The 9,379-nt window shown below is 40.2% G+C and overlaps 2 protein-coding genes across 3 annotated transcripts; one reads left to right on the top strand and one right to left on the bottom strand.

The window, feature by feature from the left end:
* Positions 1 to 1,383: 1,383 nt before the first annotated feature.
* On the bottom strand, positions 1,384 to 5,289 carry tatdn1 (TatD DNase domain containing 1). 2 transcript variants are annotated; one of them, XM_040052028.1, is made up of 12 exons: positions 5,108 to 5,289; positions 4,412 to 4,477; positions 4,283 to 4,332; positions 3,724 to 3,787; positions 3,454 to 3,597; positions 3,275 to 3,317; positions 2,811 to 2,896; positions 2,689 to 2,729; positions 2,307 to 2,383; positions 2,156 to 2,226; positions 1,763 to 1,889; positions 1,384 to 1,638 (listed from the first exon to the last, which is right to left on the bottom strand). In XM_040052028.1, exons 1-12 carry the CDS (start codon positions 5,178 to 5,180, stop codon positions 1,536 to 1,538), a joined length of 945 nt encoding a protein of 314 aa, XP_039907962.1. In that variant the 5' UTR covers positions 5,181 to 5,289; the 3' UTR covers positions 1,384 to 1,535. The 2 variants fall into 2 exon arrangements, with proteins under 2 accessions (XP_039907962.1, XP_039907963.1); XM_040052029.1 differs by lacking the exon at positions 4,283 to 4,332 and having other exon boundaries at positions 5,108 to 5,166.
* Positions 5,290 to 5,417: 128 nt separating this feature from the next.
* Positions 5,418 to 8,604, top strand: ndufb9 (NADH:ubiquinone oxidoreductase subunit B9). Its single transcript, XM_040052030.1, has 4 exons — positions 5,418 to 5,552; positions 7,119 to 7,311; positions 7,505 to 7,618; positions 8,234 to 8,604. Exons 1-4 carry the CDS (start codon positions 5,464 to 5,466, stop codon positions 8,363 to 8,365), a joined length of 528 nt encoding a protein of 175 aa, XP_039907964.1. The 5' UTR covers positions 5,418 to 5,463; the 3' UTR covers positions 8,366 to 8,604.
* The last annotated feature ends 775 nt before the right edge of the window (positions 8,605 to 9,379 follow it).

Below are 9,379 nucleotides of genomic sequence, written 5' to 3'. Positions count from 1 at the left end.
AAGTGATCTAGTAGCTCTGCTTTGGAAGTTCAGTTCATGCTAGAAATGTGTTTTGGAGTTTGTACGTGTTTTGTCTCTAGGGGCCACCGCATATATTTATATATAAACATATATAAATAAAACCACTTTTTTTTACGTTAGTAATTCCTTTTGTGCATAATTTTATATTATTGCTAATAATAAATTAATTAAAGCAACAAAACAACCTGAAGAGCCGGTTCGGAGCCGAAAGAGCCGGCTCTTTTTAGTGAGCCGAACCGAAAGAGCCGGCTCTCTAAAAAGAGCCGGCTCTCTAAAAAGAGCCGGAAATCCCATCACTAGTTACGACGTATCGCGTCAGTGGGCGTGGCAGTGACGTAACATTTCTACAAACTATAAAATTACACAGCGTCATTTTTTTCTGTGTCCTGTTTGCTACACGTTTTAATGTAGACGTTATTTTGCTTTCAGAGGATGGTTTGCTAGTACAGACATCCATAAATAAAATATAACACAGACTTAATATAATAGACCATTATAGAAGTATATTAAATATATTTCAGTTTACTATATTTAGATTGCAGATTAGTTTTTATACCTTATTGAGATATTTGTTGTGTCTTATCGTATTTGATTTATTGAGCTAAAAACAAACACATTTCAAAGACTTTGGGATTTCCGAACATCTCGAGGATCCACAAAAGTTGTGGGAAAATATTCTATGGACGGAGAAAACTGAAGACAAAAGTTAAAAACTTGAACTTTTTGAAAGGTACAAATACTGTTACATCTGGCATTAAACTAAGGCAGCTTTTCATAAAAAGAAGGTCATATAAACAGTCAAACACGGTGGCGGTAATGTGATGGTCGGGGGCTGCTTTGCTGCTTCTGGACCTGGATGACTCGCCGTAACTGATAGAATCATAAATTCTGTTGTCTTCCAGAAAGTCTTTCAAGCTCAAGAGCGCTCAAGTTATGCAGCAGCACAATGAGTGACACACCAGCAAGTCCACCCCTGCATGACTTAAAAACACAAACCTCTGAGAATGCTTTTGATGGACTTCAGCATGACTCTAAAACAAGCTGACTGAATTAAAATCATTTTGCAAAGAACATTTGGCCAAAGACTCATGGCCAGGTACTGAAAACGGCTGATTTTAGCTCTTGCTGCCAATGTTGGCACAGCCAGTTTATTAGGTTTTGTATAACTTTTTATATTAATAAATTAACATTTGAAAACTCTGCATTTGCTTGGGTTACTTTTGTATAATATTAAAACTTGTTTGATGATCTGAAGCAAAAGCACTGTAGGGGTACTTGAACAATCACAAACATCAAAGCTTTTTGTGTGGTTTGAATAAACTCATTAACATTTATGTTTTTCTAAACACAACAACTGATGTGTTCCTTATGAAAAAAATATGTTTATTGTGCACTAACAGAGGACTGTAAACACAAATAATATAACAGTATAAGTGGTTTGTCCTGAGGCGCACAAACAGATTCATAAAAGAATATTAATGACACATCGGTGAGTCTGATGATGTCATTTATTATCAGCTTGAGCTGAAGAAGACTTTGACAGTGTTGTTGTAGATTGTGTTGCCCAGCTCCAGTGGATCCTCCTCCCTCGCTGCTGCCATCACCTCCAGGACTTGTCTGCAAGAGACAAATAGTGAAATCTTAAAATTAAAGGTCTATTGTGTTTAACAATATTCATGCTTCAGTGCGACGTCTGATTGTATCCATTGGATTTATAAAGCGTTTCCCTTTAGTGACTCACATGATATGACAGGGCTCATTCCGGTCCTTCAGGCAGTGTCCTGCCTCCCACTTCTTCTTTGTGGGAAATGTAGTTTTAACACATTTGGACCCGGCATGAGTGTTCTTCACACCACACCACGGGGCGTCTGGAAATGAGCAGGAAGGTGGAAATCCATAAATAACATGAATGTAGCATTTAAAGAACTGTAACATCAGCAAAACATTTCTATAAAGTGAGCACAAACCTATTTAATCTAATATATTCCCTCTTATTGGTGATACAGCTTCAACAAGAATATAAAACCAATGACTCCAGAGCTTTAAGAAAACTTTATATTAAAGGTTCACTGTGTGATCAAACTCAGGCCACATTCTGCCAAAAGCTTTAAAATAAACAGACGGTGTGACTCACCTGTTTCTATCATGAGCCTCTCTGTGGGGATCGACTTCATAGCTTCAATATTGGCCTCTGTTTTCAAGGAACTGAAAGATATGGAAGTGAGACTCAGTGTGATTCAGGTCACGTTCAAGGAAACCGAACAACATTTCTCAGATTATCCCACCATCCATTTATTCCAATATAGAGGTCCAGGTCAATGAGAGCAGCAGCGTCTTCTGCAGTTCCATCAAACGAGTGGACCTGAAATTCAAATGAGCAATGACGCAGAAGAATTTTGATCAGATTCATTCATAAAGTGACTCAGTGGCTTTTTAAATATGCAAACTAGTTTTATTGAATGAAATCAGGTTTGTTTGTGAATTTATCCCAACAAAAGTACTAACTTCCCGGATTTTTACATTTTAGGTCCTTAATCTGTTCAGTTTACATCGAGTATTGTAACCTGTCACAGAAATAATTCACTTTTACACAGGTTGTTTTTGCATCTCCAGGATTTGGAAAGCATATCCTCCTCTGTCTATGATATTTAGATATATCATCCTTACCACTCCTCCAACACATCGGTCTCGATTTCTCTTCATGATGTCTGTGGAAACAAAAACAGTCGAATGTTTCGCATAAAAATCAAATTCCTGAACCAGATCAGGTGTCTGCTTCACAAGCCTACCGATGAACTCCTGATGGGAGTTTCTGCAGTGGAGGAACATGGGCAGCTTGGTCTCCTCCGCCAGGTCAAACTGCTTCTCAAAGTATCTGCAACACACCAGAAGGAGCAAATTGAGGCACAGGAAACAAAAGTCCACGAGGGCCATTTAAGCTAAAGGCCATTTTCTTATAGACTTCTAAAGAAAGCAAGTTAAAGGTACTTTCACTTTTCAGACTCGGAAACAATCTGCAACTCTGTGGAGTCATAAATGAACCATAATGTTTATTAGAAGGAAATTAGAAGGAAATCTTCAGGGGAAAAAAAGCTTTTAGACTTTTTGGCACATCTATCAGGTTTCACTGGTAACTTAAAGGATGCAGTCACTATTAAAATTCCCAATGTGGCCTTAAAAAATGGCCGCCGAGTGGCAAGTTTTGCTTCTAGAAGGCCGTTTTTCAAAACTTGTGAAAATCACACAAACTTACTTGAGCTGAGTTTCTTTTGAGCAAAATTCCAGCCTGTCAAAATCTGAAACGAGGAGAAAAGAAACATATTCATAGTTGAACGCTAAGAGTGGGTAACCCACACAGTGAAAAATAAATAAGGTGTAAATGAAGACTTATTTCTGTCATGTACATTCATACACGTGCTCGTGTACACACACCCAGTCCACACTCTCCGATGGCCACCACCTTTCCTCTGTGTGCTGCTGCCAGCTCCCTCAGCCCAGTTAAATACTGGGATTCTCCATTCTGCTCAAACTCGCCGCACCGGGTGGGATGGCAGCCGACCGTGCAGTAGAACTCATCTGTGATGAAGGAGGGGGCTTGTTAAAGGTGAGGCGCTCCAGCACGGAGGGAAACATTAGGTAGGTTTGGCTGATTCTTTAAGACCACAAATCATTTGGTTGCACTAAACGTGCTGTCATTATTACCTCTGGTCTCAGCTAGTTTAAGAGCTTCCCTGCTGTCGTCAAGGCTCCCCCCTGTGATCATAAACTGCAGTGAAGCAACAGATAAAACACGCAATCATTACAACTGAGAACAAATAACTTTCAAATTACACATTTCCAACATACACAAAAAAAGAGTAACTATGAGTTTATATTATGTTTTATATCTGCATCGGCATCCTGACTACTTGCACCACAATTCTTTAGCATATATAATGAGGCTCAGCATGATAGAGTATACCGACTTATATGTTGAGTGTACTTAAAATGTAGGTGAGGCTTTTTTTTGTTCTTGTTCTTCTCTTCTTTCCCTCATCGCCCAGTCCATATCAGGGAGTGAAATAAATGAGGGTTTTGTCCAGGATATTAACACTCATAAACATCTCCAACAGCTATTAGCCAAACTGTTGCTGTAAAAATCTCTATCATCCCAGAATTTCACGATGACCTTTTTAAAACAAATCAACACTGCAGCGATCCCTGAAGTCATGGCTATGATTAAAATACATGAGGCTTCATCAAAGTGATGGACACAGCATACCTTTTCAACTCCTACTTTGAGAGCTCGGTCAATGATCTCATTGAAGTCATCTGTCAGGAAAACGTGAGACTCAGAAAAACATCATGTGAACAGCCCCACAGTGAAAATAAGAGTGAAGCAGTAGCTCACCGTCATGTTTCTGCTTCCCTCTGTAGAGTCCTCTGAACATGGGATCTGTCAGATTCACCCCGATGTCTGAACAGCAAGAGGTCAGGATTTATCTACATGTACTGACTCACAGAGTGTTACTGATTGTATCTTTGGAATTAAAGCATCACAGTATTGGTACCAGCATCATGCGAGAGACGCTCTCAGGTCACGTTATACAATAACACTGAACACATTTACCAGTAATGGATACTTTACTTACAGACAATAGAAACACACTGGAAATACAGTCATATAACAAAACGAGTAATTACAACAGCTTCATTATCGTGCTGATTATTTTCAAAACAGATTATCTGTCTTTAACCTACAACATAAAAAACTATAATCAATACCTAAATTCTACAACGGTCATGAACTGAGTTTAATAACAATTATTAGTTTTAATCAGTCTACTATGAGCTGCCATCATGGCAGCTGAACTACTGTAAACCTGAAATAAAGTGCCCGGTATACTGTATTCCTGCACAGCTGTGAGCCTGTCACTCAGTCTGTTCCTGCTGTGTTGTCATTTTCAAGAAGCTAACTTATTAGCACTGATGCTAACAAAACATGCAGGCTGCTCCGTTTTATAACCGTCAGCGGCAGCCAGTGACACTCGCTCTCTTCTACCTTTTCTGGTAGCGTTTAACAGGCAATAAAGCAGAGGCGACTTACCAATGAATTTGTTTTGTGCCATGGTTGAAATTCTCCCAGAAAGAACTACACATGCAGCTCTCACCAATCCCATAATGCCGCAATACCGTAATAACTGTAACAGACCTGATCACTGTTACTGAAAAAGATTTTCGGCTACTCTTCTCATCTTATCCAAACATTTTAGACAATATCGAAAACATTTCGACGTATGAAGATAATTTACACTTGTATAACTTACACTTAATGCGTGACCAAAAAGAAATGTAATATATTCGCGCTGCTTTTTTTAATATTTACGGGTTTAGCTTCCAGATGCCACAAAATCCCAGAATCCTTCGCGCTGCTCGGCGAGAAGGTGACAGGGGACGGCTAACATGGCCTCTGCCTATCTCACCCACCAGCAGAAAGTGCTGCGGCTTTACAAGAAGTCCTTGAGACACCTCGAGTCGTGGTGCATATTTAGGTAAGAAGGGCTTCTTAGTTAGTGTAGGACTGTGGAAAAATATAGATTATCGGTGTTTTACATGCAGTAAGTTCACTGTCCTGCTAAGCTAACAGCGAAGCTAGCCGCTGCTAAGTCAGGTCACTCATTCCTCAAGTCTGACAGTTACACCTCCAAAGTGTTATCTTTGTTTCTCCACTTGTCATTCAGATGGGAATGTGCGTAAGAGATCGCGAAGTTGCAATAGTTTCATTTTAATCTTTTTGAGCAGGAGTCAGTATATGTTACTTGTATTTACATGGCGCCAGCTAGCGTCAAAAACGGCTAATAATAAAGTTCTAGCTGAGCTCCCACTTGGCTCAGCTGCAGACAGGTTATTAAACACATTACTCTACTTAATCATCAGAGGCACTAGTCTAAACTTTATGTGGAAAATACTCCAAAGTTAGTTGTCATGATGTTTAATATTTAGGATAACTAGTATTCATTCAGTCACTCGGATGTAGCGTTATTTGTGTCAGTTCTGGTCCATGTGAATAAATGAAAGGCTTTCATTGGTGAAAGATCAATACATACAGTTAGGTCAGTAAGATTTTGGACATTTATCCATCCATCCGTGATCTTCTATTTATATGGAGTTAGGTTGTGGTGTCAGCAGGCTAAGTATTCCAGATATCCTTCCCCACACCCATACTTTCCAGTACCTCCTGAGGTGTTCCTAGATCACATGAGATCTCCAACGAGTTCTGAGTCCACCCCAGGATTTCTTTCTGGTTTATCAGGAAGCATCCTAACATGATGCCCGAGCGACTTTGACCATCTCCTTTTACCACACGGGAGCAGCGTCTCTGCTCCAAAATCTGTTATGCTGAGCTCAGACACCGTATGGAGGAAACTAGTTTCAGCCTCATGCATTTGAGAGCATACCTTGTCTGTCAGATTTCATTACCATCGGTGAGGTCTGGGGCTCAGACTGGTAAATTGAAAAGTTGTCCTTTCTGCTCTCTTTACCATCCCAGCCTCATACAACACACACATTACTGCTGACGCCACACCAATCCATTGGTCAAACTCGTGCTCCACATTACAGATTTAATTTTACACTAGTAGTCAGCCAGTATTTAAATTATTATTAGAGTTTTGTGCTTGTTTAGAAATATAACCTGCCTGCAGGAGCTTCACATTATGAAAAGAGATGGACAGAAGAATCAGTATCAGGGTTTTAATGTGAATCACCAGGTTACCCACGTCAGCATAGTCTTTCTAATGAGGATTGAAGGCTTGAGATGTTATTTATGTTGATTGCAAGAACAATAATATATATTTTCATTTTAGAAAAAGTAAAGGGAAAATTGTTCATTTTCCTTCTTTAGAGTTTGTTTTTAAGATGTTTTGCACTGATGATATTAAGTTTTAAGAAAAGTCTTATTGTCTATTTTTATAGATAAAATTCATATGTAATGTTTCTGTTAGTATAAAATATACACATGCTTCTATTTTAACACTTTTTTTCTCTTGATGTCATGTAGTTGCTTCAAACATGTTGGTGGTCTCTCTTGAGGTCTGACTGTTGTTTTGTCATTATAGAGACAAGTACCGTTTCTATGCCTGCTTACTGCGGGCTCGCTTTGATGAAAACAAGACTGAGAAGGACATGGTGAAGGCCACCATGATGCTAAAGGCAGGAGAGGAGGAATTCTGGACCAACCAACATCCTCAGCCCTACATCTTCCCCGACTCTCCTGGGGGGACCTCATATGAGAGATACGAGTGCTACAAGGTAAAACAGAGCAACCATGAAATAATTTCGTTCTGTATCTAACTTTCTTTTTTCTGGACCCAACTTCTGGTCTGTTTGAACTAACTGGGAACAATTACAGGAAAACATTTGATGTTAGAAACTTGAAGTGAAAACGCTGGCTGTCCTAATGTTGGATAGAGACGTGTCTGTGAGCTCTGCTTTGTCTGTGTAGGTCCCAGAGTGGGTGCTGGACCACTGGCACCCCTCGGAGAAGGCCATGTATCCTGATTATTTCTCCAAGAGAGAGCAGTGGAAGAAACTGAGGATGCAGAGCTGGGAGAAAGAGGTGGGCAGCAAACATTTACATGCCAGCATTACTTTTGACCTCCTTGTTTAACCTGGTCTCCTTTGCCAATGACAAGAAAGGTGCTACTCCTTGTTTACTGTTCCATATAGCTCAGCTTTTAGACTCTTCTTGGTTTTCAACTCTTGGATTCGTATGACGTCATTGAGAGCAGGTAATCCTAGACTTGGTCACAGCTTAACGAGAGCTGAGTTGATTGGTTAACTAGGTTAATTGGTGATTTTAAATTGGCTGTAGGTGTGAATATGAGTCTGTCTCTCGGTGTTAGCCCTGTGATAGGCTTGTCTCTCACCCTATGACATCTGGGATAAGTTCCAGCCCCTCTGCAAACCTGATTGGATAAATGGTTAAGAAACTTGATGGCTGGAGATAAATGGCTTGTTTTAGACAGGATGATCTAAGGCCTGTATAAGATAAATAGGAATTATTTTGAACTGCAAGTCATGCAAAGCTATACAAGCAGAGCCCAATGCTGAGAACATGGAGCTGGAACTGAATGTAAGGGTCCCTGTTGATGACCAACTCCAGTAGGTGGCACCAGAGTGCTTTTGTTGGACTGGAAACTTCAGGTCACCATTTCCTTCCTTTTACTTCCAGGTTGCCCAGCTAGAGGCTGAGACCCCTGCTGTTGGACCGAAGTCCGAAGCGCTCCCTCCTGCCCGCAAAGAGGGCGACCTCCCCCCTCTGTGGTGGCAGTTCGTCACCCGTCCCAGGGAGCGCCCCACATAAAGGATCTTTTTCACGTGGGCCTGCTCGTTCCTGCAACCTGAATAAAATCTCACAACAACAGCATGAAGACAGGCTGACCCGTCATTACCATCTGTCTGTACAGAGTCGTTTCTAAAGGAGTTCACCGGTGCAGGTTGCATTAATTAAGAAAAACAGCCTTTGTGAATTCAGAGTGACTAAGAAGTCCTGTAGATGTACCAGTTAATTCCTGTTCTAATAAATATGTGTATTAAAACTGACTGTGTGTTTTACTGCAGCTGAAACGTTTTGGTTTGTCAGACGTTTATTAGGTGTACCTGAAGGTCTGATCGACCAGATCATTTTACATGTTTCAGGAGTAAACAAAGTGACAGTCGGAGCAGTGCCTTAAAATAAATGTTACTTAACATTTAATTTAACGAAATATAAAAGGCTCACAGTTCGCTTTAACATTTCACAAGCAGAGTTTTTGTAGATCATTAAAGCATTGAAAGGCATTCTAGTCATTATCGGGAGAGTATGACCTTAAATGTCATTAATGTTTAACAAACCAAACTGAATCGTAAGCTGTTCTCAAACTCTGAGAGTGACCGCACTGTCACTTAAAATGATTGCCCACAAATCTGTGGTGTTACCGTTGATGGCCACAGACACGTGTCCTTGGTTCTTGTTAAACTGGCCTAGAGAAAAAATTCCCGAAGCTGTAGGAACCTTGTGAACACGCTCATTAACATGTGCTATTTAATTTGCTTGATAACAGAAATGGTAATAGTTTGTGGACCTGTGGGTTACTGATGTTAGCTGTGAAATCAAGTGTTACCAGTTGGTTTCTGCTGCTCATGTTTCAGGAAATCTTCATCCTTTAAATTCCTCCAAACCAACAATGTGGAGCTTTCACTACTTTCTGAGTTGACTGTGCGTCTCAGGTTCAAGTCCAGTGGTGTGTCAGTTTGAATTTAAAGTGATTTCAGGGCACTTGGTGTGGTTAAGAAAATCTTTAAGCAAGCATTTTATGACTGATAGAAATCCCTGCAA

Source organism: Simochromis diagramma, unplaced genomic scaffold (genome assembly GCF_900408965.1).
Source record: "Simochromis diagramma unplaced genomic scaffold, fSimDia1.1 OVJJ01000171.1, whole genome shotgun sequence".
Taxonomy (NCBI): Eukaryota; Metazoa; Chordata; class Actinopteri; order Cichliformes; family Cichlidae; genus Simochromis; species Simochromis diagramma.
This window is presented reverse-complemented; position numbering and strand designations above follow the sequence as displayed.

Coding starts and splice junctions, on each gene's coding strand:
- tatdn1 (XM_040052028.1), bottom strand. CDS start 5,180: ATGGGATTGGTGAGAGCTGCATGTGTAGTTCTTTCTGGGAGAATTTCA. Junction 3,318..3,453: donor CATCGGAGAGTGTGGACTGG/GTGTGTGTACAC, acceptor TCCTCGTTTCAG/ATTTTGACAGGCTGGAATTT. Junction 2,384..2,688: donor ACCGATGTGTTGGAGGAGTG/GTAAGGATGATA, acceptor TTTGAATTTCAG/GTCCACTCGTTTGATGGAAC.
- ndufb9 (XM_040052030.1), top strand. CDS start 5,464: ATGGCCTCTGCCTATCTCACCCACCAGCAGAAAGTGCTGCGGCTTTAC. Junction 7,312..7,504: donor AGAGATACGAGTGCTACAAG/GTAAAACAGAGC, acceptor TTGTCTGTGTAG/GTCCCAGAGTGGGTGCTGGA. Junction 7,619..8,233: donor TGCAGAGCTGGGAGAAAGAG/GTGGGCAGCAAA, acceptor TTTTACTTCCAG/GTTGCCCAGCTAGAGGCTGA.